Source organism: Orussus abietinus, unplaced genomic scaffold, assembly GCF_000612105.2.
Source record: "Orussus abietinus isolate OABI.00-Male unplaced genomic scaffold, Oabi_2.0 scaffold50, whole genome shotgun sequence".
NCBI classification, from domain to species: Eukaryota; Metazoa; Arthropoda; class Insecta; order Hymenoptera; family Orussidae; genus Orussus; species Orussus abietinus.
Window position 1 is genome coordinate 364,233 of NW_019394232.1, and position 24,190 is coordinate 388,422.

General features: G+C 45.3%; 5 protein-coding genes across 6 annotated transcripts; 2 read left to right on the forward strand and 3 right to left on the reverse strand.

The window, feature by feature from the left end:
- Positions 1 to 53: 53 nt before the first annotated feature.
- On the reverse strand, positions 54 to 6,942 carry LOC105703098 (IDLSRF-like peptide). 2 transcript variants are annotated; one of them, XM_012431212.1, is made up of 5 exons: positions 6,745 to 6,942; positions 4,574 to 4,809; positions 4,134 to 4,265; positions 3,238 to 3,390; positions 54 to 1,604 (listed from the first exon to the last, which is right to left on the reverse strand). In XM_012431212.1, the coding sequence occupies exons 2-5, from the start codon at positions 4,698 to 4,700 to the stop codon at positions 1,411 to 1,413; spliced, it is 606 nt and encodes a 201-aa protein (XP_012286635.1). In that variant the 5' UTR covers positions 4,701 to 4,809; positions 6,745 to 6,942; the 3' UTR covers positions 54 to 1,410. The 2 variants fall into 2 exon arrangements, with proteins under 2 accessions (XP_012286635.1, XP_012286643.1); XM_012431220.1 differs by lacking the exon at positions 6,745 to 6,942 and adding an exon at positions 5,284 to 5,500.
- Positions 6,943 to 7,263: 321 nt separating this feature from the next.
- Positions 7,264 to 9,599, forward strand: LOC105703084 (peroxisomal membrane protein PEX16). The gene is made up of 6 exons (XM_012431185.2): positions 7,264 to 7,557; positions 7,652 to 7,788; positions 7,960 to 8,203; positions 8,311 to 8,584; positions 8,725 to 8,828; positions 8,970 to 9,599. Exons 2-6 carry the CDS (start codon positions 7,659 to 7,661, stop codon positions 9,214 to 9,216), a joined length of 999 nt encoding a protein of 332 aa, XP_012286608.1. The 5' UTR covers positions 7,264 to 7,557; positions 7,652 to 7,658; the 3' UTR covers positions 9,217 to 9,599.
- LOC105703091 (toll-interacting protein) lies at positions 9,394 to 11,592 on the reverse strand. Its single transcript, XM_012431199.1, has 6 exons — positions 11,140 to 11,592; positions 10,787 to 10,954; positions 10,581 to 10,714; positions 10,095 to 10,299; positions 9,842 to 10,012; positions 9,394 to 9,739 (listed from the first exon to the last, which is right to left on the reverse strand). The coding sequence occupies exons 1-6, from the start codon at positions 11,197 to 11,199 to the stop codon at positions 9,629 to 9,631; spliced, it is 849 nt and encodes a 282-aa protein (XP_012286622.1). The 5' UTR covers positions 11,200 to 11,592; the 3' UTR covers positions 9,394 to 9,628.
- A 136-nt stretch (positions 11,593 to 11,728) lies between these two features.
- Positions 11,729 to 21,510, forward strand: LOC105703067 (zinc transporter 1). The gene is made up of 8 exons (XM_012431160.1): positions 11,729 to 12,265; positions 14,159 to 14,355; positions 15,333 to 15,555; positions 16,122 to 16,389; positions 16,714 to 16,831; positions 16,913 to 17,128; positions 17,267 to 17,377; positions 17,701 to 21,510. The coding sequence occupies exons 2-8, from the start codon at positions 14,179 to 14,181 to the stop codon at positions 17,890 to 17,892; spliced, it is 1,305 nt and encodes a 434-aa protein (XP_012286583.1). The 5' UTR covers positions 11,729 to 12,265; positions 14,159 to 14,178; the 3' UTR covers positions 17,893 to 21,510.
- Positions 21,393 to 23,932, reverse strand: LOC105703076 (trypsin). The gene is made up of 6 exons (XM_012431172.1): positions 23,805 to 23,932; positions 23,600 to 23,700; positions 23,179 to 23,417; positions 22,675 to 22,905; positions 22,406 to 22,607; positions 21,393 to 21,880 (listed from the first exon to the last, which is right to left on the reverse strand). Exons 1-6 carry the CDS (start codon positions 23,899 to 23,901, stop codon positions 21,719 to 21,721), a joined length of 1,032 nt encoding a protein of 343 aa, XP_012286595.1. The 5' UTR covers positions 23,902 to 23,932; the 3' UTR covers positions 21,393 to 21,718.
- Positions 23,933 to 24,190: the final 258 nt, after the last annotated feature.

A 24,190-nucleotide genomic window follows, 5' to 3' on the forward strand; every position in this document is an offset into this window, starting at 1 on the left:
TCACAACACTTAGGACGTCGACAAATACGCCTGAGAGAAGGAACTCATTCGTCTAAAAAACGACCAGCAGAGACATTTTATTTAGCTTACTCGGCCCGCAAGCCAGAGACACACGACAATGCAGCAAAAAAGGATATACACATTTACCAAACGACTTTTCTGTGTTACGGTACATAAACGTTAAATTACTTTCGTGCGAGAGAGAAAAGGTGTATACATACTTCGCGTGTCGTTATACTTTTTTTTTTGGGGGGGGTTTTTTCCTTTTCCTTCCTTTCTTCAGCATTAAAGCTAAAAGATAGCCTTTGCCATAAGGCGAGAATAATCTGATATGTATCGAGTTTCGAGAACCGTGGACGGCCGGCTCGTTCAATCACATTTAATTGCAGTTACGACCGACTTGGGCATCTCAATTGACATGGAAATACATAATTGTCATACGCGTTAAACCTCTTTCTTATACTCTCCCTCTATTTTTTATTCCCTCCTATCCGCGTCGTTTCCGTTTAGTTCGAAAATTCGCCGCTAGGTGCGATTTCGCCCCGAGAGGTCGCTCTTCCCCGTAAATGCCTCCGATCTCTAAATACTAAAATTACCGTACAACAATCTGAAATTTTATCGCGGTTCTACTTTACAGATACAAAGGACTTCTTTAAGGATTTTTTAAAGGCTTGAGCATGTATCTAATTGTACTCGATACCGAGACATGTTGAACCATGGAAGTACCTCAAACGTACCCAGAGTGAGTACGCGTACTAAACCCGTGGATTGATAAAACTATCGGGGTAAAATAAAATTTTAAAAAATAATAATAAATCTTGGTACGGTACCAGAAGTATGTAGAGATCAGTGGTAAGTGCACACAACAGCGAAATTACTTCCAACTCGAGCAAGTGCCGGGTTACCGGGTAGCGTGTTGGCAAGACCGACAGAAGAGTAAGAAACGTTAAGGCGGTTTCCACGCCGGCGACATTTACCATTATCATTTCATCCGCAGTCCTCTATAGCTATATATATTTTTTTATAATAAAGCGGTTTAATAATTTAATCACGAGCGCAGCAGGGACTCCCGGTGACCCAGGTGCATTAATCTTCCATAAGTCTTGAAACGATTAGGTACGCCCAGTTAGGTGAAGGGCATTGATAACGAGACCTCCGTGTATATTAATAATAATAATTAATCTATTGTCGCCGATAAATCGCCAGCGCGAGGCCCGCCTTAACCCTTATACCACGTGTGATAAGTGTCAGAGGTTAAGAGTTACACCGTAGAGCTTTTTACCGAATGTCAAGTATCTTACACCGAAGAGAGGAGGTAATATACGCTGATATGACGGTAGGTCAAGATCCTGAAGAAGGTCGATCGGAATAACCGGGACCGGAGTCGATTGTCCTCTCCGTAGGTCCACCTCAGTCGAGGAATCCCGTCTTGACGAGCTTCTCCAGGAAGAACTTGACGTCACCCAGCTCCGAGTCCTTGATCCCGAGGGACTTGAGCATCCCCAGGTCCCCGTTTTCCACGGCCATGAAGACCGACCGGAGGTGCTCCAGGTCGGAGCGCATCAGGTGGAGGGCCGCGCCGAAGTCCTCGATCGTCTGAGACTCTGGGACCGAGACAAAGATCCTTGAACTTCGATTTCACCATTCCCCCCTTACCATCTCCTTAAGGTGAAGTGAAACCTCCTACCAAATCAATCGATTCGAATACACCATTTTTTTTAAAGGGCATTAGACCAAACTGTCCGAAACTTTGGCACATGACTCCTGACCATCTAAGAAATGTCCCGACACATTGAAAATTTGGATTTCTCAACAAAATTCTTTAACTCAACCCAGACCAGAACGAAAAAGGCGTCGAGTTCTCATATTTCGACCGATATACAATTATCAAAGGGATGTGAAAGTCGCAGAGAGGTCTCCTTTATTTCCACGCCACCTTAACCCTGGCTCCCAGGTCCTTCAAAATGTCCCAAGTGCATTTTAAATGAAAAATCTGCGAAGGAGTTCATCCAGGAGGCAGCTAAATTAATTGGATAAACGTTTCCCCGCCGGAAAGGAAACGACGTAGCCGTGACTTTTCTCAAAAAAGAGAGAAAGAAAAAAGATCATGCTCCCTAAGAATCGAGAGAGAGAGAGGGGTTCGTTAATTAAAATGGCGAGAGAGCCCCCAGCGGGTTAAATATTCCGCTTAATTTCAGGGAAAGACCTCAAAGGGGCGTCGAGACGTTCGGGTAATTAACGAGGATATTAATCAAGCCAGGAGAAAAGTCGGCGGATCAGAGGTCGGACTCGGAGGCCTTGACACGGTTCTCCTAGTGGAAACGCGTCGGCGGTGTTTTTTACCCTAGAATTACGTATTTCCTCGAGGCGTATAGAAAATATGGATTTAAAGTGTACCTTTCGATTTGGTCCTTCTCTTATTAGATTTCCCGGTCTCGCCGCGTCCATTGTTTCCGGCCAGGGCGTTTCCCCGGGGTCGAGCCCCTCCCTTCTGGGTTCCCCCAGGACCCTAGGGAATCCGCGCGTGTCCTAGGGAAATCCGGCGAAGTGTTCGCCCGCAATTAGGCCGGAGAGTTCGCGGAACCGAGAGCTCCCCCTTTTCGCCCTCGAGAGGTTTCGACTCCCTCATCAATTATCCCACCCCCGTGAATTATCCGCGTTATCCTCGTTAGCTCCCCAAATTAATTAACAAGTTTCCCCGCTTAGCGGACCCTAGGGCATCATGGCGTGAATAACCTCTCTGGATTTGCCCGAGTCCGACTGCCGGATCCGGAAATATGAAATGCCGAGATGGAAAAAATCCTCATCCGGAAATATGAAATGCCGAAATGGGAAAATCCTCATCCGGAAATATGAAATACCGAAATGTAAAAATCTTAATTCGGAAATACGGAATGCCTAAACGGGAAAATCTTGATCAGGAAATACGAAATACCGAAATGGGAAAATCCTGATAAGGAAATACGAAATGCCTCCCCTGATATATCCGAGATCAATTTTCATAACGCGTGCTCGATTTCAGCTGCTTTTCATAACACGTGGGCGATTTCAGTCGTTTTTTCATAACACGTGCACGATATCAGCTGATATTCATAAAACGTGGACAATTTAATGATTTTCGCACCTGCGAAGTACTCACTTCTCCTCCTCGTCCTCACTCGCTCTAGTTACATCCTGTACCATTATTCCAGTATATTCGGGAAATCTGATACTACCCTCTGGGGCGACTCCTCTTACCTGAGAGAGCGATGGCCACCTTTTCGACGCCCCCCAGAGGGGTGAGGGCGTCCCTCGCCTTGCCCCCGAAGAGCTTCTCCAGGTAATTGGGTCCATGGCTGGAGAGCAGAGATTGGAGGAAGCTGGCGGTCTCCTCGACGGGCGGCCTCTTGGCTGGAATTACACCAAGAAAATGCTCGTCAAGAGGAAAATGCCGACAAGGTCATCGATGTAGAAAAGTTTTATGAACAATTGAGCTTTCGGATGCCACTCTCACATCCAGAGGGACAAAGTGGAGGAAACTCGGGGAAATTGGAGCAAGCTCGAAGAAATTGGCATGGGTAACGAGACCGGGACTTGCGATTACTATTGCAAGACCCGCCGATCCCCGGGACGGCCTTCGGGGTTGAATCTTTCACGAGACAATCTCCGGAAAAGGGATAGATATGTCGTACTACTCTACGCGCGGTGCCACTCTCTCATATCTATTATTCATGGCGAAGTAATTCGCGCAATAAAGGTCCTACCTCTCCCGTGAGAAATCGATAGCGAATCGACGCCACCTCTGCCGGGAGCTCGGCAGAGTCCCGCGCCAAGTACGCAGGTTAAATTGGAACACGGGAGAGATAAGAAGGAAGGGCATAAAGTTCCTCCGAGTCCATTGTTCCCAGGATCCACCATCCCGAGGTATACGGCTCGGGGAAGTAATTAAACGTACAATCGTAAATCATCCTCCTGTAAGGATTTTCCTCCGAGGAACTTTCGCCTCCTCTCGGTTAACTTCCGCTCGCCCTCGGGGAAGGCTTTAAAGTTAGCGCATTAATAATACTTCGCCGGAACTCTAGAGGCCCGCTGACGAGGAAACCGGAGTCAAGGTAAGGATGGCAATCGTCGGCGAGAGTATTTCCCATCCTCACCTGCCGTGCAGAGTCGGGAGTCCTCGTCGTAGCCATCCTGGCAATCCGGCGCCCCGTCGCACAGATACTGGATCGAGATGCAGATCCCGTCTCCAGGACACTTGAAAGGCTCGTACGGATGGCAGACGCCGCCTTCGTGTACATGGAACGAATAAAGAGAGGGGTTGCCCCGTTCAATTGAGCCGAGTAAAAAAGAAACCGATTGAATAATTGGATCAGGAGGTAACATTTCTCGAGAGAGACACCTACGTATTTCTTTTCCTCCTAGTGCATCCGACAAGGAGGAGACGTTGGCGTCTAAACGACGCTCTAATTTATTATTAATAATAAAAGCTCAGAGAGTGGAAGGTCTATTGCGAGGTTAAGGTACGTAGATATCTCAGCACTCGACGTTGGGAGTTTCTCGTTAAGGAATGTTTCGAGACATATTTAACACCTACCGGCTTTCTTCGCGTAGAAGCTCTCGTAGAGTCGATTCAAGTCGACCGCCATGGCCGACCGGGATAAGGAGAAGAACGCCGCGACGGCCAGACTGGCGGTCAAGCCTCTACGTATCACGTGACCCATGGTCCATGCACGGGCCAATCAGAGCGGCCGCTTTCCCCTGGCGCCCGTTCGCTCTGCCCGACCTGTCCGAGCCCGGTCCCTCGCCAGCCAATCAGCGACCCGCTTTCCCCTGGACCGCCGGGAAATTCAAAAAAACCGTCAAACGTGTTTTTCCAATTAACTGAAAGTTCAATAAAATCCTTTACAACTTTTACAACTTAATAATAACCATCGAAATCGAATTTTCTCCTTAATTGGAATCATCGGTATATGATTAGGAAGGCTCCAAGGAAGAACGCGATGCCCGTGAAATTTCATTTATCAAAAAACCAATACGTATTCTTGGTCATAGCCAGGGCTAGATAAAAAAAAAATTGTTCATAAAAAATTACATTACACGAGTACCGTGTTCTTCCATAAGACCTCCATAATCGCATGCCGAAGTTCCCATCGATTCGGTGCCTCTACTTTGGCGGAAAGTTCTTTAAATATTGCGATTTATATAGAATAATGAAATTTCACGTCGCCTTAATCCCTGAGAATTTAATCGCCGGTTATATTCCCGGTTATATTACCGCGGCAATATATCGCAGTAAAATCTCACCCCTGTAGTGGGGAAGGTTGCCCCCCAAGTCGCGACTTCTCCTCGGTCGATCCTTTCCGCGGGCGTCCGGCTCGGTGAATGCGCGCGCCCGGGTCGACGGCGAGTCGTGGCTCGTCGACGGGTAAGCCGCCCCCTGGCGCGGGGTACCGACACTCAGAAAGCCGAGGGCCGCCTGGAAGCCGAGCGAACGGCGCGCGACACGGTCATCCTAGGCGGGAGGCACGTCCGCGAGTGATTTGCGCGCCGCGGCGTACCGATGAGGGTAGCGCCGGTGGGTGGGGGTCGCGCGGGGGGGCGGGGCTCCGCGAGCCAATCAGAGGCCGTGGTTGCCAGGCAACGGCCAATCGGGAGGCCCGCCTTTCCGTTGGAGCCGCCGAGGCGCGCTCCGGCCCGCGGACCTGGTTAACCTCATCGATTTTGGACGCCGACCCGTTCTCCGCTTCCCTTTCTCCCGGGACTTTCTTCCCGCCGCGGCTTCGAGATGGCGTCTTGACGAGCTTTAATGTTCTTTTTTCTTTCCCTCACGCGCAAGTTTTTCCACATCTTTCCGACCGGAATTGCGCACAATTGCACAGCGAGCAGGTGAACAGGTGTCGGCCCCGGGAAAGGATCGAGCTGCCTGGAGTGGGAATTTAATTTATTGGGTCGTCCGGAGAGTTATTGCGGGTTTTGATGTTGAACCCTTAAGGCGAAGCGAAACCCCCATCGAGTCAGTCGAACCGAATAAGACACTTTTTAAGAATAGAACTGTCTAAAGCTTTGATACATGACTCGTAAGCACCTAGGAATTGTCCTGACACTTTTTAAATTTGGATTCTCAATACAATTTTAACTTAGTTCAAATTAGGACCAAAACTGAGGCGAGCCCTTATGTTTCGATCAATATACAATTATTGAAGGGTTTAATATAAGAGACGAAAAGGTCAGGACAATTGTACAATTAAGGACACTCTGGTAATCAAGATATTCCTATCTGAACGGGATAAAGGCAAAAAAGTGTCTTATGCAGTGGTATGCTTAAACGATGGTAATACAAAGTCTCGGAGTGAAAATGTAGTTGACACGGAAATCACAGGTCTGACCTCTCGTTTGGGTAATTTAACAATTGAAGCACGACCTGCGTGGAACTTTATGACAGACATACGTAATGGAAAATACAGGTCCAACTTGTAGATACCAACCGCTCGGCTCGTTACTTTCTATGACTCTGGCATCTACATTGGTCCATTTATTGGCGATTTGTTATGGCCTTGTATCAATAAATATTCAACTGGCATGCAAGGGCAGGATGATTTGTGAGTTTTCAATAATGCATATGTAGGTGCGAAGATATGCCAAGAAGGTCCTCAAGTATTTCCAATAAGTGCATCGATTGGGCACGACCGAAACCATCCCAAAAAGAAATACAAAAAGTTCCACTAATATTATTATAAACAATCCGAAGAAATACATTTTTCTTACCGAGTATTCATCACCTTGTCCTTCACCCTCCGTCCTTCATTTCTTCTTCTTCTTCACACGAGTACTAAAAAATAAGGAAAATAAGAGGCTAAGGGACCTTTCTTCCTTCCCTTGACGATCTCTCTCAAACGGTCCAAGTATTTAAGACCGCTGGATTCGTTTATAGACGTGCTCGGCGGCCCAACAAAGGACGGCCAATCAGCGAGACGGGTCGCGGCCCGGTCGCGGAAAATCCACCATGATAAGATGCTCTGAGCAGTTAAAAGAATGGCCAGGAACGCGAGGGACATATTACGTGCTGCGTTTGAAATTTAAACCTACGTGGCGTCATATTTTTTAATCGACGTCATTCTCGTTCTTTATTTCCGTCTAACTTCATTAATTGCCAGTGTAAATGTACATACTCGTTCTCCTCCTGCGAGTTCGTAAAAACTTTCTACCTGCCGCCATTTTGGACAAGCGAGCTTCGTGATTTCGCCGATAGGTGCTAAGCTTCAACGTGTCGTCACTTGTCATCTAAGCAAATAGCGGTGTAATCCCCAACTTTAGTCGCATTTGTTAATTAGAAGCGGGTATATTATAAGTTGACATAAGTTGACGCAACGCTAAGTTACTAATACGTGTTCCTGACCTTATTTTAAACGAGGCAAGAGTACGCATAACTCAGGAATGGGAAATGAGCTGCTTACGTTTTAGTAAACACTGTTCAAAGGACATTATTATTGAAGCAACGACACTGTTCCTACAATAAATTTTTGCAGAATTTAGATTTGAGTTTAGTGCACGATTTGTGACAAGAGATACAACTTTTGGGTAATCTTGCATTACTCGCGATTATCTCGATTTAGAAACGTATATTTTATTAATAATAAATGAATATATATTGAATAATTGCATAATTTTATAGAACGAGCATGGTGGCCGAGGCTATTAGTTGCAAGATGTCTAAAATGTTTGAATCGTACAAAAAGTGGATTATGGAGAATCCGCAGTTGATACGTGACATAGAGAGCACGGTGAAGTGGATGTCGTATTTCACCATAGGTTCGTTATGTTACAAATATTTTTCTTAACCAATTGTCTGTATTAAATTCAGTCTCGTATAGCTCCTAGATACTTACTTTAATATCTGCTGCAAATTGAAGCGGGTCTTCGATACATGGTGTTAAATTATTTATTTTAAGTGTACCGAATGTGCATCTTGGCATTTTGTAGGTCGTTTTGGCAATTCCTCATTTATATCGGAACTTACGTACACGATGCCGAATCTATTAATATTTTTCAATGATCGCCTCATAAGCATAAATAAATATGGAAGCAAGATTTCCGAAGTTCAGTCCAAAATAAAGATATGGTTAACCGTTGTGGAATATGTAGAAACTCTCCTTGAAGTGTGGGCCAGGAAAGCATTGGGTGAATCAGGCAGGTGGCTCGTCATTTCATTTGTTCAGACATTTAAGTAAGTTTACACTGTTATCATATAATTTGTAAATCAGCATTTTATGGAAACACTTGTGAATGTTCGTTGCAAGAATGTTAAGTATTCTTGATTTGTTAATCGACTAGAGCTGCTATGAGGCTTATTTTGGTTTATCGATGTAAAGAGAGGATTACGCTGAATCCACCATTTCCGCCACTTAATCGAGAGAAAGTCAGTGAGAATTGTGCGGATCGGACACAAAATGGCTTTTCTCTGAAAAGATCCGGAATGGTAGTCCGATCCGTTAGATCTTCTGAAGCACCAGAAGTTCGTAAATGGGAACCGTTGCCACAATGTTCGCATGGTTACAATCAAATGACATCTTATCCAGCATCGAAAAATTCTTTAATATTAGCAGAGGTTTGTAAATACCATTCTTTCTGATTATGATCCTCAAAAACGTTGATTACGGAATTAGCACTGCATAATGAAAAAAAAAGAATAGCTTAATGTTTCGACTGTCAAAGTAGAATGATCCCTCAAATTAAAATACTTTTCAGACCCTTTACATCATCAAGCCATTGTTACATCTTGGGTGTTTATCGCTTAGTGGAGAAAAACAATGGAAACCATGGCTCTTGTCTCTTACGTTAGACCTCATGAGGTGAGAATTTCCTATAACTATTCGTAGGCACTGAAAAATGATTGCAAAAACTGGCTTCGATCAGTATGAATTGCGACATACATACACTAAAAGTGCGCGATTAAAAACTTATTAACATTGTTAAATACTACATCTTTCCAGTCTGAAACTATTCAATCAAGAGACGCGGACTTTCACGCAGGAGGAAAAAACGGAAATATTCCGACGACGCCTTAGTTTGTTATTATACATTATGCGTTCTCCATTTTATGACAAGTGCAGTCGTGACAAGATTTATTCAATGTTGAAGTCGTTGTCGCAAACAGTGCCATTTGCCAGGCTCATAGCGGAACCTGTTGCGAACCACTTGCCATATTGGCAGGACACGTATTTCTATATGTGGTCATAATTTCATCCCAATGCATTGAGTCAGGATATAAAATTTAAAAAAATAGCTGAGCTATAATACATTACACAGGGACGTAATTTTTTATTTTCATAGATTTTTATTATAATTCCTAGTCGTAGAAGAGAAAGGAATCGTATGAGACACTTGGGGGGAATTCATGTAAATAAGAAGTGTCAGTTATCTAAAATAAAATGTTATATTTTTTAATTAAGCATATTTGTCGTTACAGTTTTCATGAATATTGGAAGCAGCAGCACGGTATATGGTATAAAGTCATAATAATTTACAAATATATTACATTTCTGATTAGGATACATTTTAGCAGAAAATACAAATATGGCATTTGGAATTTGTATATGTATGTAGATAAAGATCTATACAATGAATATGCAGATGTTCCGATGACAAGCGTTCATTCGCATACCTGCAACAATGAGTTTATGGTCGCGTCTTTCTTTCCACCGTTGGCATCGTACACTGACTTAATAACTTCTTTGTCAAGATTTGGGAACATTTCTGCAATCTGAAAGAATTAATTCATAGTGAATTCGAAATCACTGGTACGATTGCTAATATAAATATACAGCTACTTAAAGTGATGTTATCTATTGTTATCAATAATTACCAGTTTCAATTCAGCTTCGGCATGTGGCAGAGAACTTGGATTTACAGTTGGTACGGCAGCTCCAGGCGGAGCTGCGTAAACGTTGACAGGTGCGTACGGTACTCTTCCAAACATTGTCGCCGAAGGAACCATCATGATAGGTGAAGGAGGTATATATGGACGAGTGTCCGCCTGAACAATTATATGTTCTTCAGAAACCGTTTGAACAAAGATTTAAGGCTACCTACCGAATAACTGATTTAAGGCTACCTACCGAATAACTGAGTACCAAGTTTATCATGCCTTCTTGATTATCTCCTTGTTTACCACTCAACACGTACCAATCTTCATGAGTTTCTCCTCGTTGAATAACCTGAGGTGGAATCTCTATGTGACCCCAAGCTATTAACTCATCCAGCGTAAAGGAACACTCGTCATAGATCTCGATGTATATCTGCGTAACACCCGGAGGTAGAGGACTGCAATCCGAGGTATAGATTGAAGGAAATTAAATGTCAAAATTGGGTTCATACGTATTATCCATCTACCGTTATATAACTTTTTATAACACACTCCACCTACATTCTATCCATGTTAGAAGAAAATGCAATCAAATATAAGCATAACTAATCTGTGATTACATTTTTTTCTTGACATGGATGAGTAGCGATCGCAATGTGTATTAAAAATTGCTACATAATGGTGGGTAGATAAAACGAGGAACCAAAAATTACAATCAGCAGTGATTCCGAGGTGATACCATTTCACGACTTTGTTCCAGTGTGGATTTTTTCCTCCGTTCGTGTCCGTATGCGTTTCATAGACCGCGTGTCCAACTCGTAGCCTCACGTAAGGATCCATCCTGGTCATACCGTAATTCTTGACCAACTTTGCCTATAATTAAAGGACACCTTTACCCCATCGGAATTATGCCGTGATCGAGAGAACCTTCAGATGGACGTTTACTTGAGCAATGGTGATACTGAGCTTGCCGGTTCCGTGTCTCTCCTTCCATTGCTGCATTTGGATTTGCTGAAGAGCTAACGCAGCCTGCTGATCGGCAGCCTCTTGCTGGTGTTGGGGGTTATCGTCCTCGAGCCTCAAGAAATCATTCGGAAGTGGACCGAGAAGAGCCTGAAAGGTCTACTCCGTTAGCGGAAGCTATTCATCCTCTCTGAATCTCAAGAAAGGAGGAAAGAGATGGTCGAAACGAGAATTCAACGCATACAAAACGACAACTGGATTGCAGGGAAATATTCTGATATGTCAGAGGCGAACTGCGTCTCGAGGTTAATAATTAAACGACAGGATTCCTTTACCCGTTTTTTCCATTCATCATATTGCCTTGATCGATTGCCAGAGGTATCGGCAGCTTCCATCGTGGCACTGTTAACAGAAGTCGACTATGTCGCCGATGACACTTGAATTCAAATTTGAGGGAAACCTGACAAGGCACACATAAGCGCACGGAGTTATCTATTCAGAGGTAACAACCAGTCGCATCCTCAATGCAACGGCAATTTAACGTGACCTTGTGAAGGCAGTTCACAAAGTAACGACGAGAGGAGTTAAGCGGTCTAGATTTTATTTAAATCACTTTTGTATATACATAATTCATTGCATATTGTATGTATACTTGGTGTAGTCTTTTGACCTGTTTTTTTTTTATTCAATTTATGCCTGATTAATATCCTCCATAAATGGGTCGAATTCGATGAGTTTGATAACACGCTATGGGAGTTTCCTCGCAGTGGTTTTGTTAATCAGAGACTACATTGACTAATGCACTGATTTTCTACGGTAAAATACGTGGTTCACAGTCACGTGAACGTTCTCGCATTTTCACCGCCAAAACTTTCCGTAATACCGTCAGCTACTCATTTTTCACATTTACGCTCAATTTGCTTTACGTAATGGACCCCCTAGAGCGCGCTCTTTTTCGAAATCGAAGTGTTCTCGGAAACGTTTTTATTGCGTCCATACTCTTCCTTTCTCGACGAACGTGTGGGTAATCGGCCATGGAGGGGGTGAGCGTGCACACCTTTTATACACTCCCGTGGACGAGTCGAACTCGATGAGTTCGATAACGCGACCCGTAGGCGACGTAGTTGAGCAGTCTCCTCTCGTAGTGTTTTTGAAAATCGGTTGGCTGCGGAGTCGGCGGTGATGCGTTTTTACATGTAATCTCGCCTGATCGTCCGACAATGAAGTGACCGTTCGTTTACGAAAATCTCCCGTGCGGGCTCCGATATGTCGCCGAATTGATTTTAGTTTCCTTTCGTTTCCTTTTAATCGGGCATCGTCGCCGAGCGCAACTGTGCTTGAAATGAACCTATGAACCTATGAACCTAAAAATCTGACCCTCGTGCGTCACGTTTTATGCCACGATCGCTCGGGTCTCGCTGACGAGGCCGGAAAGAAATTCCCCCGATTTCTACGTAAAGGGTGAGTCCAAATTACGGCTTCCTCGTATTTCTAACCTTAATTTAGGAAATGATAGCGCCCACTTTAGCCTAATACTTTTCGACGGCGGTCGTCACTCCGAAAGGTGGGATCTCTAGAAAGGGAATTTATCTCCTCCTTCACCGATACATGTAGATTTATTTATTTATTTACACAACGTATACGTTAATACACATTGCTTTTTTAGGTGTCCAAGGTAGGAACCTTTTTGTCCCCGTGGTTCGGTTCGCCTTGTAGGGTTTTATCACGTAGAGGTACCCGCAGGATCGAAAAGCCAGTTTGAAAGTTATCTAAGCATAGGTCTCGTCCAGCCTCAAATTTATTAATGACAGTTTAAAAAACATCCCGATTCATACTTTTCTGGAAGGAAATTAGATTCTCAGTAGTTCTTACGCATGAAAAATTGTAATGTAAGCACTGGACACGTAGAGCAATGTTTATATCGTTCTAAGACAACAAGTCGTTTTTTTTTATGGTTAGAATACTTTCTCGGAGCAAAGTCGAAGCTTATCTTAATTGTGGCATTGGCTGATGACCGACCTAGGTGGTAATTAAATTAATCTAGTAGTAATGACGCTACTATGCATCGTTTTAACGACGTAAACGATATTAAAGAGCTAGACTTAGACATTTCTTGTAAGTTGGACAATAGAGCTTAGAGAAGTCGTCCGGCATGGGAAAACAACGTGCGAATAAGCGTGTCAGAAATTGGGTTATCACGAACGTCAGATAGGAACACATAATAGCGATAAATAGTTCTAAGCACTCGTTTGAAGCCGAGTGCGAGTGTGCATAAGTTGCATATAAGTGTGAGTCATATGACGGAGGTTCGTGCTCTCTCTCTCTCTCTTTCTTTTTTTCTTCCTCCGTGACAGATTAATATCCACTCGCACCGGTTCCCAGGGTGGTCATGGTCTTGCCTATTAGAATCTAATTATTTTATTTAAACGCCAAAGAAAATGATTATTGTCTGTATAAATAGTAATTAACACCCAAGAGGAATGTAATAGGAAATGAGCTAACTTTTTGCTACGCTCCTTTTCAACGTATGAACTTAACTGCTGTGCCGTTAATACTTATTTAATTCGATAAATGTGCGATGGCTCGATAAAGTAATGGCAGCTTAATCGATTTATATCGCCGGCGTTAGAATTTAATCGGGCAAAGTTGTCCCGGAGAGCATCCTTGAGAGCACCGCGCTAGATATCGCGATAGATGGCCGAGTAAACAGACCTAATTACTTTTCCCGCTTAGAAAGGCGAAGAATCGATCTATTGGCACTAAGTATTCCAAAAGGAGGGATATCTTAATACATTTAAGGCCGCGACAATGCTAATTTGCCGATATTAACCTCGAGGAAGGATCTGGGACAAAAGTAATCTCGTAAAAAGCCGACTCGATCGAATTCGCCATTCTCTGGGTGGGAATAACTATGGCTTGTGTTATTCACATCGAGAAACGCGGAATTATCCTCCGCTAGGCTGCAATTTTCGTCGAATTCAGTTCGCGTTCGATTAAACGGAGATCGATCGCTCGGATTTCCGTCGTCCCTTTCGAAAGCGCGGGTAGAGCATTCTTTTATTCCTATTTATTCCTTTTCTCCCTCGGGCTGGGAGATCGGCTTACTATCTGGAAAACGACGGATCGTGTTACCGATCGAGCGGTTTCGATTTGCGCGCCGCCGTGGTCGGTAAGCTAGGTCGCGGGGACGTGGCGTTCCTAGTTTTAAATTCTGTTAATTGAGGAGGACGATGGAAAGACGTAGTCATTTACGATGCTCTTTAATTGTGGACAGAGCTTGACGTACGATCGGGAAATTCCCCAGCGAGTGGAGCAATGAGGAAAATGTAAAAATAACGGTGATCCTATTTCCAGATCACGTTTGAGGGACGAAGATGGGCCGGTACACGGGAAAGAAGTGCCGCCTCCTGTCGATGCTATGGCTCACGGCATTCTTCTTCCTGGTGGAGATCATCGTCGGATACGTCACTAACTCGATGGCGCTGATCGCCGACAGCTTTCACATGCTCTCGGACGTGGCGGCGCTGGTGATCGCGTTCCTCTCCGTCAAGGTGGGCGGCGCCCTGGATAAAATGGAAAATGGAGTTAACCGCCGTGAAGCTTTTAGTACTAGTCGCTTCCGGTTCGCTTTATTTGCGAGCGGTCTATCGATTTTACGAGGCGGCGTCTGCGGTTATTTAGGAGCGGCTTCCCTTTGAGTCTAGCTCGTAAACGGCGCGAGGGCCGGCCGCCATTTTGTTTCCTATGCGCGCCGCCGCGCGGCGCTGCCGAGGGCGCGGAAGATTCAAACGCGAATACGATTTTGAAGGAATCCAATATGTTAACTAACGGTGCACTAATCGCCATTTACGCAACCGGTCCTTCCGTTATTATCGCAACAATTAACCCTAGCTACCGAGCAGCTCATTACATGCTTCCCTTCGCCGAAGGATAACGATAGAGCGAAGGACGCGGTGCGCAATTAACCTATGGTCATCCATTCGAGACGAAATAAGATAAATCCCGCTCGATATCTCTCGAGAACGTTCGCGGCGCTTTTTCTCGCTTCTTCCGCCGCTTTTGTGATCCCGAAACCTTGACATAAATCTAACACTCGATCTGCGCGTTAACGGTTGCCCGGTACCGTTAACGATTAAATAAGAAAAAAGAGAAGAAGAAAAGAAAGAGAAGGAAACCACACGTCGGCACAAAAAGGCGGATTCCGCGGCTAATAGGAAACCCCGCGGAAACGCGTCGTTAAATGGCCAGTTTTTTTTTTTTCTTTGTTTTTTTACGCGCAACTTTTATGACCGCCGCACTTCTTCGCACACCCTGGAAACCTTCTCTTACTTCACGGCAAATGAAATTTGCCACTTAGGCCTTGGCGAAACATTTCCTTAAAAATTTGGTCGTTAAGTCGCGCCTTAGATACTTAACGTGATATGAAATGGTAATTCCGTATTTATAAGACGTGGAAATGTTTGTAAGACTTTAATAATATTTATTATGTATATATAATGTAATTGTATTAATGGGGAATACTTTGCAGATGTCGCCGAAGAAGTGGTCGAAGAACACCTTCGGCTGGGCGAGGGCGGAGGTGCTGGGCGCCCTGGTGAACGCGGTCTTCCTGGTTGCCTTGTGCCTGAGCATCACCGTGGAGGCCTGCAAGAGGTTCATCGAGGTCGAGGAGATCCACGAGGCGAAACTCCTGGTGGCTGTTGGCGCCCTGGGACTCTTAGTCAACGTGGTGGGCCTGTGCCTATTCCATGGTGAGTTATGGCCGGTCGAATTACAAACAATTTATTTGTTCTTACCAAAATGCTTTCGGTTACTGATAACGCGAGGTATCCGTGAAGGCCTTCAGGTGTTATGAAAGGGAAGATGGCCCGAATCGTCCACTTATTGTTATCCTTAATTATTCCTTAACCTTGCGGGGATTACCCAGGTGGTCGTCCAAGAAGAGCGGTGACACCTGGTGTTCAGGACCTGAGACACCCGCACCCCGTGACACCGACCTCCTCCCCGATTCCCTCTACGTCGACCTTAGGTTAGCTCTCCCAAGGATAACGACCTCATTTAGCGTTTACAATACGTGGACAAGTTTATCGTTTATCGGGAAGAGCCGAGCGAGGGGGTTCCACTCCTAGAAAGAAAACCCTAGGGGTAAAACAATGACCATGAACCAAATGTTGGTGCCCACCAGCTTATGATACCACTTGAGTAGTCAAGATGGCGTTACCATCGAAAAGGGTGTAGATGAATATCTTTTTATCAACGTCGAGTAAATTTCTCAGCGCCTTAATACTTTAATTGAGGGGTCTCTTTGTCTTTCCAGAGCACGGGAAGGCGCACAGACACTCCCACGGGATCTCTCGGAGCCATAACCGATTGAGCACCCTGGTGGGGACCGACGACAACGAGAACGACGAGACTTTCCGACCGCCTCCTCCACCGGTCAAGAGAATGGCCGCCCATGGCCATTCCCACGGAGCGAGTCAGATGAACATGCGGGGTGTATTTCTACACGTGTTATCGGACGCCCTCGGCTCCGTTATCGTGATAGTCTCGGCACTTATAGTCTGGCTCACAGACTGGGAGTACAGGTGAACCTGGAGATAGGCTCCATTAGTTGATATCTTCGACTCGAGATACGGATTTCAATCTGTACAGCCAGGTCGCTGACGCGCTTTGGCTCTAGGAGTTTAAATCATTGGTTTATATCCTGTTCGTCCTCTGATGGGAATTCAGAGTCTACGTGTCAAGAAATACCGACTTCACCTCTGGACTACTGTCACCGGTCTACTTGTGCAGATAGACATCTGCCTCTCGAGTTGACTTTGATTACAAATCGTTTCGATTGCACCGACGAAACGGCTGATAAGCCTCTCGATAGATAAGCGGGCTAACGGGATATCCTATCTTTCCAGATTTTATATCGACCCTGCGCTGTCGCTTCTTCTGGTCCTCCTCATCCTGAGATCCGTTTGGCCGCTTCTGCACGAGTCCGCCATGATTCTTCTGCAAACCGTGCCGACCCACATCCAGGTTGAGCTCCGTTGAAATTCGAGTTCTCTCGCGTTATTCTCATTCCAAATGGCAATTATTTGTTATATCTTCGTCACTTAGGTCGACGCGATCCAGCAGCGTCTTCTGGAGAACGTCGACGGCGTCCTGGCGGTGCACGAGTTCCACGTCTGGCAATTGGCCGGCGATCGCATCATCGCCTCGGCGCATATACGGTGTCGCAATCTGTCGGAATACATGAAGATCGCCGAGCAGGTCAAGGAGTTCTTCCACAACGAGGGAATTCATTCCACCACGATACAGCCGGAATTTATACACGTGAGACGTCCTTTTGTTTAGTTCCTGGTCGTGTGATTTGAGTTTTTCTCGCGAGATTTCATTTTTTTTCCCCCTATAAAATGACTAACACCTTAAGGGCAATCCATGATCGGCTAACTTCTCGTTTCGCTTTTCCAGTATCAGTCGAATAACGAGGTCAAGGAAACTCCTACGGAAGACTGCGTCCTCGACTGTCCGAAGACGGACAAGCCTTGCAATCAAGCCACGTGTTGCGGTCCCTCCAAACAGGTGATCTAGACCCTTAGTCAGTAATTACCCATCCAATCTCCTGTCACGCGTTTCTCATCAGTTCCTTTGCGAATCGCCGGGTGCCCACAGTATTACCTGAAGAGGACAGAACCCTCCCATCCCAAGTGTCCTAAATCCAAATGCCTCGGACGTTGTCTGGAAATCATCAAATCGGAGTCGAATACGGTCTTAGGTAAATTCACCCCGGTAGTTGAGACCCAATGAGAAAGGGTATATATCGACGTCGATGAAGTTCCTAGGGACTTTCGTATCCTCTTGATTCTTCCTTTTCTTATTCTAAACCACCCGATTCGGCCTCGCAGGGCCGTGAGACGCCGTCGCCCCGGGAGACGCCGTACATGTGCCGGCAGCGCAACAGCCTGGCTAGGTCGACGGGATCCCTGGCCGACCCGGAGCAGCAGGAGGTGAACGAGATGGAGCGCGGACATCTCTTGTCGCCCCCGAGCTCCCACCACTCCGTCCAGCTGCAGCACATCAACTCCCCGGCCGTGTGACTCCTAGAGCAGGCCCCATCGGCTGCTCCTACTCCTCTGTGTACACGAGGCGCAATAAACCAATAGAGAGGCCGAGGTAGGGAGTGCCACGGCGTAACTCTCGGTGACGGGGCTCCAGGTCCCCCGGTAGACGTTTTCTCGAACTCGGGTCGCGTGGGAGCGGACTTTAAGGTCCCCGAGGTGTCTGGGTGGAGGTGGCGCCTCGACTGACAATCCTGTGTTTCGTTAACTACTCCCGTGGTCGTTGCTTGCGGCGCCATGTGCCCGTCGCAGGTTACTCGGTAACGATTAAAGTAAGCATGGCAGAGTGTAGGGAAAATTTTCCATTTTTGCGGCTTTTTAATGTTAATGTGAGATGTACGAGGGCAGATCGGACGCGGTCAAAAGACGTCGTTTAATGCTGTAAGTCAGGTGAGTTAGGGAACATCCTTAGCGCTATGCTTACTACTATTGTTACTCGAAGTGTCTGTGAATGCCTTAATCATCGCTATCGCGATAACTCGGGCTTATCGATCAATTAGACCGCGATATGGTTCCACGGGGAACCTGGCTCGCGATGGCTGGGTCTTGAAGTTCACGGTATACTCAGGCGGAAACATTAACTGCATCGCTGTTCCTGGGTTATCAACGATCACGATTAGGAAGTGCGTTAACGCAGTTGAAGCGAGATGAGATGCGAGGCCTTCGAGAGGAGACCAAGAAGATGAGAGTTCTCCCCCTTCTGCGACATCTAGTAGTGGGATTTGGTACTATAAGACTTTAATCTTCCACGGATGGGAAGTCCTACTTGACTTGAAACGAGGGAATTCATAGCGGTTAAGCTTCCATTTCTCAACCTCGTCTACGTCGCATATTTTCGACTCGATACTTTTCGTACACAGGGGTGACTTAAAACCTAATCTAACCTAACCTAACCTAACCTAATCGCGCTTCATTCGCCCACAGAACGGCGCGTTCCGATGGCGGAAAGTCGGACCGACCGGTTCACTGCAGCCAACGAATACACGCATAATAACGTTTACGATAATAATAGATGTAACGACGCTAATGATAATTGTAACAATAATTTAATGGACTTCTAGACGACTTGAGGTTGAAGCGCGTGCATGTTTTGGATGCGCGGTCACGATGATGAAGCGCGCAACTCCGGGAAAGAAAATGGCGGACGGGGCGCCGAATCGTCGACCTCGAATTCCTGTATAGAAAATACAATTTCTGCGGAGAAGAATGAAGGATTCCTAGCGGGGACGCGGTTGCGATGCCACGAAACTCGCCGTTTGTTAAATTTATTACGCCTAGTTCGTCGAATCGCGTTAAAACCGATCCTCCCAAGATGGCCGCTCTTTCAGTTCCCTACGTCGAGCGTTCTCCAGACCCTTTCGGCGTCGCCTTTTCCTCCAGGAGGGAGATAATGCGATTCGTCGCTTTATAGGGAGGTTTTTCTTAGGGACACATCGTACGTTAAGTTCCTCGGGACCTTCGAAGATTTCGAATCGCTCGTCGGGCGCAATAAGGACGCCTTTCGTTTAACCCATTGGCATCATAAGGAAATATAAAAAAAGGGGGTCCTTATCACCAAATTTCAGGCTGAATGATAGTGACAAGTTAAATTGAGCGTATATGCACAGTGGCGGACATGAAGGCCTTCCCTGCAGATACGACATCGCCTGTGCAGGATGGGAGGGCATTGATGTCTCCCAGTGTGCCAATGATGCAAATGGGCTAACGAACGCCTCCGTTATCGCGGAGGCGCTCCCAAAGTCGCAGTCGACATTTTACTTAAGGACACCGGAAATCCACGGAAATGTTACGATAATCCCAAGTATCGCGAGCATTGTCATGATTGCGAAAAAGCGGAAACGCTAAGACGCGCGTTTTTAGGTATCCCTTCCAGGGCCTCCGGTTGGCCGCCGTCGCACGACGCCAAAGACAGGCAGCATTAATTACACGTCTAATTTAATTACCAGTTGTGTCGCTGTTAACGGCAGTTATATAGTAGGGCGGTGCATCTAATCGATGGTTGCGTTTCCGCCGTTAATAAGGAATAGTTGATTAAACGTGGAGGTGCAAACGAGAGCGCTAAGTTTAAAGATCCAGCCATTCGCGATTACCTCTTAAAGGTGGCTACCCGCTTAACGATAAATCCTGGCGATAATCTGTGCAGATTAATCGAGTCCCATGGCATGTATCGACGCATTCATTTAATCCGTAGAGATCGGTTTACACGGGTTTATCGCAACGATTGTTAAATTGATCGTAGCAATTGTGCTGTAGATACATCTACGGATCGGTTTGCACATATTAATCGCCACGATTTATCGTAACGGGTGCAGTCATCTTAACGGATCCCCGTTAACGTCGAAGTCAATTGTTCTCGCGCAACTACTCCCCCGCAATTCTTATGATTGATTACGAGGCTATTTGTGTACGTCGGTGATTACGTGGGGCGGTTCCGTAGGCGAATTATTTTTCTAGGATCGGCTAGAAGACTGGGAGCATGGCTGGCCTTTTTAACGAGTAATGAGACATGCGTTCGTGGCGTTTAACTAGACTATAGTTGTACATTCTACGCGTCTTTTTAATGTCGCTTATCGGAAGTGCGTCGTCTTAAGGTGATATCAAAGGGTCATTCTATATACCAAAACGTCACGATATATGACGTTTTATATATGACCCTTTCGTATCGTTTTAAGTGACCTCGTGTGGCGATTAAATTGCAATTGTAATTAAGGCTGTCCATGTCCGCACGACGCTCCGAGGGGAATTCATGTTTCGTCGTTTATCGGCAGTATTGCTACGTATATATATATATATATTATATTATATTATATATTAATTGTTAAGTGTAAATCTCGTCACGTACTGAGGGTATTAAAACGCACGCCCTGTCGGCATGCGCGATACATTTTTTGCGCCGACCCGGGGAGGAATTTTGCCTTTAATGAACGATCATGTTCAGCCTCTTGACGTAAATCGCGTTTTTAGGGAATATTTTGTAAAGCGCATTCGTACCAAACGTTAATAATCATCCGAGAGGCGCCTTGGATGGGACTTCCTCGAAATAGAAAAGAATTCCCGAAGATGTTCCGGAAGAGCGAGCGTGATTAATCGATTAAGAAGTCGATCGAGGGGGGAAAAGGAAAAATCAATCATGTAATTGAAACGTAATCAGTTCCGCTCGGAGGAGTGATAGAAATAATTTCCGGTCTCTTCTTATATTCCGTTTCCATAACGCCGGAAGTCATTGAGAATTAAATTACCGCGGGAAATTAATCAGGCGCTTCGACGAAACGTTTTTCCGAAACGCATCGACAAAAATCAATGGAAATGGATTTTCTTGAATGAAGAAAATCTTTTTGGCGTTTTTTACATTTTTTTTCTTCCTGCGATTTGGGGGGAGAAAAATATGCCATTCGGAGATTATTGTCTGGTAGGAATGTTTATATCAGGACGCGATTATTAATCGACTTGCGGGCTCAGATTCTGCGGACGATTGGGCGTTTCTCTGAGACTTCTTTTATTTCACGCGGTAAAGACGTATGTACATAAAAAGTAAGATGAAATATTTATAAACCGATGTTATCGAGGTATAGAGAAATATAAGTTTTATCCACCGAGGACCGCGCGGTTTGTTTATCAGCCCTTTTATACGGTGCGATAGCGACTTCATAGATAGCAATACGGTGGGCGATATTTAATGAAATGTAACCCTCAATGAAGTATATCACGATGGCGAAGTAATTAGGTCGGGGCGAAATAGGAAATTATCGGATTCGTAAGCCTATCCTGTCGTCCTGGAAATCGGATCCGTTCGGTCCTGGATGTCTCAAAGATTTCTTTGTTGATTGATCCAGGATACGAAGTTGATAACGTTTACGTAAACCCCTGGCACTCCTGGATTTGCACAGCCAATTCCCCATGCCACCATTCCATGGACATGCCATGATCCATTGTCATGTCTGCACACCAATGGTGCTCCTCCGTCGCCCTGAAAGTAATTAAATTTAAATTATTAAGGAGGGAATGGAAATGCCCTCCGAGAGGTCGATTGTTTATGGTACTTTTCTGCAAATCGGAGATGATAAAAATTTAATGATCTTCAATGATTTTCTATCATTCTTGGGGATTTTATCACGCAAACGTGGAGGTCCGGAACCTGGGGAAAGCTCTGAACGTAGTTAAAATTTTTTATAACTTATGTAAAGTCTTTTATAAAAAATGTAAACCGACAGGACGATTCGAGTACATGCGAGGGTAGGATAAAAAAATGCCCGACTTGGCTTCATTGAGGTTTGACAAATTGTAATGTAAATAATTGCGGCTCGAGAGATAGGTCTTGTTTTTTGGGTTTTTTGCGATTACTAGGCGATGAATTAAGCATGTAATTAATTAGGAGGGAATATGGTCGACTTGGCTTTACTGAGCTCTATCGCATGTGAACTAAGAATTTGCATAACGATTCAGGGGTGGGCTAAAAAGTGTGTTGCAATTTTTTTTTTTTTTTATTAATTACCGTGCATGCGTCTTTTCCGGGTTCGCCTCCGGCACATATGAAGCTGTTTGTGTCCAGGCTGAAGAACTGTCCAAGCCTGGTGCTTCTAAGGCGAACTTCGCAGTCACTCTGGCTAAGAATGGGGACGTCGACTTCCCTGAGGATGCTCTGGTAGCTTCCGGAAGGCCCGAAGGCGTTTTTGCCCCATCCGGTTACCCAGCATCTAAAGAATATCGCGTGTCTCTTAAAAATCAAAATACACCTCGAAATGACATGAATATTATAAGTACCGTGTTTGAGCGGCGACCTGAGTGGTCGGAAGACAAGCCGTATTGATATGCGGACTCGTAGAGATGGGGACTGCAGCGTTCAGTCTGATAACAGCGACGTCGTTCTGCAAATTCTGCCTATTGAAGTTGGGGTGGACGAAGACTCGAATCGGCGTGTATTCCTGATAAGGATACATTTCGGACACGACTTGTCCATCCCATTCGCCTAGACGGATCTTAAAGCTGCCGCCTCTGCGATAAGAAAGAAATATGAAAGAGGATCTTGCGAATAGCCCTCGGCATTTTTCAATGAAAATGTTGCACCACGTCGTTAAATGTACCAAATTGCAATATCGGGGCGACCCAGGTACAACATTTGATTTGTAACGTAGGGAAAGTTTCAACTATGTATTTGGTTGTTGTTATAGCCATATGGCTGAGAAAACGCGAGTCTTTCTCCGCGTGCGGTATTTTTAGGACCTCGTCTCTGGACGGGTGTAGAAATTATTTATTGTATGGACGTACGCATATGCAGCTACTTTGTGGGCTGCTGTTAAGACGTGGTTCGAGTCTATTAACACCCCGGAGCCGATGTAGCTGTTGCTGGTCGTCAGCAATGCCGCTTGCCAAGGATACGCTCCGAAGCTCGCTTGACCCGTCGGTTGTGGGGTCAGCTCGATTTTACGAATTCCGCACGTCCCATCCGTCACGCTGCCCGATTGTTGCATGCAACAAAAGACCAAACCCGCGGAGCATTGTCCTCCCTGGAAAAGAAATCCAATTTTCCAGATCTCGATCCTCGAGTCCACGAAACGAAATCCCCGTATCAGTGACTCGGTGGTCGAGGGTTCGAATCCACCTCGGTACCTTTTTCTTATTTTTTTTTTTTTTTTAAATAGCATACCGTATCCACTTTCTGGATACATAAAATGTATATAAGATTTACCTGGTTGACGATACGAATGTCGATTCCAACGTTATTTCCAGTGGGGCAAGTGCCTCGCGGAACACAGGTGCATTCTTGCAAGGTGGAGTTTTCACTTTGGCCTGAAATGATAAACCCCAATCAGAGGATTTTTCAATTTTTTTTTTTCTATACCTCTTTTTATGCACATAAGTGCATAAAAAAATGGTGTAGAAAATTTACGTACCCGAAGTGCCGTCTCCGGAGAACACGATAGTCGCGGTTTGCGATAATGATAAATCGATCGCGGCGAGGGCAATTAGCAATAATTTCTGGAGGAACATGTCGATTCCGGTAAATGTTTCCTCGACGAGAGAACCAGGACTCATGAACCTCCGGGCGCAAGTCCTCTCCTTATATTCTCACCTGCAAGCCGACTGGGGGAAAAAAAAAAAATCAGATATTACATATTCCTCTTTATCTTTTCCCCATTTTATTAATTGGGGTGCATTATCTGAAACTGCCGGCCGAGGCGGCAACAATGACCGAGGCCTTTTCCCCACCGAGGACGCGGTGGACTAACAATGGCACCGACTCGACTAAACGACTAATTGGAAGAGGAAAAAAGGAAAA

Coding starts and splice junctions, on each gene's coding strand:
- LOC105703067 (XM_012431160.1), top strand. CDS start 14,179: ATGGGCCGGTACACGGGAAAGAAGTGCCGCCTCCTGTCGATGCTATGG. Junction 14,356..15,332: donor TCGCGTTCCTCTCCGTCAAG/GTGGGCGGCGCC, acceptor AATACTTTGCAG/ATGTCGCCGAAGAAGTGGTC. Junction 16,390..16,713: donor CTCACAGACTGGGAGTACAG/GTGAACCTGGAG, acceptor CTATCTTTCCAG/ATTTTATATCGACCCTGCGC.
- LOC105703084 (XM_012431185.2), top strand. CDS start 7,659: ATGGTGGCCGAGGCTATTAGTTGCAAGATGTCTAAAATGTTTGAATCG. Junction 7,789..7,959: donor GATGTCGTATTTCACCATAG/GTTCGTTATGTT, acceptor GGCATTTTGTAG/GTCGTTTTGGCAATTCCTCA. Junction 8,585..8,724: donor ATTCTTTAATATTAGCAGAG/GTTTGTAAATAC, acceptor AATACTTTTCAG/ACCCTTTACATCATCAAGCC.
- LOC105703091 (XM_012431199.1), bottom strand. CDS start 11,199: ATGGAAGCTGCCGATACCTCTGGCAATCGATCAAGGCAATATGATGAA. Junction 10,013..10,094: donor ACTTGGTACTCAGTTATTCG/GTAGGTAGCCTT, acceptor ATAATTGTTCAG/GCGGACACTCGTCCATATAT. Junction 9,740..9,841: donor CCGAAGCTGAATTGAAACTG/GTAATTATTGAT, acceptor TAATTCTTTCAG/ATTGCAGAAATGTTCCCAAA.
- LOC105703076 (XM_012431172.1), bottom strand. CDS start 23,901: ATGTTCCTCCAGAAATTATTGCTAATTGCCCTCGCCGCGATCGATTTA. Junction 23,701..23,804: donor CTCCGGAGACGGCACTTCGG/GTACGTAAATTT, acceptor TTATCATTTCAG/GCCAAAGTGAAAACTCCACC. Junction 23,418..23,599: donor ACATTCGTATCGTCAACCAG/GTAAATCTTATA, acceptor TTTCTTTTCCAG/GGAGGACAATGCTCCGCGGG.
- LOC105703098 (XM_012431212.1), bottom strand. CDS start 4,700: ATGGGTCACGTGATACGTAGAGGCTTGACCGCCAGTCTGGCCGTCGCG. Junction 3,391..4,133: donor CTCCCGACTCTGCACGGCAG/GTGAGGATGGGA, acceptor GTGTAATTCCAG/CCAAGAGGCCGCCCGTCGAG. Junction 1,605..3,237: donor GGTGGCCATCGCTCTCTCAG/GTAAGAGGAGTC, acceptor TCTCGGTCCCAG/AGTCTCAGACGATCGAGGAC.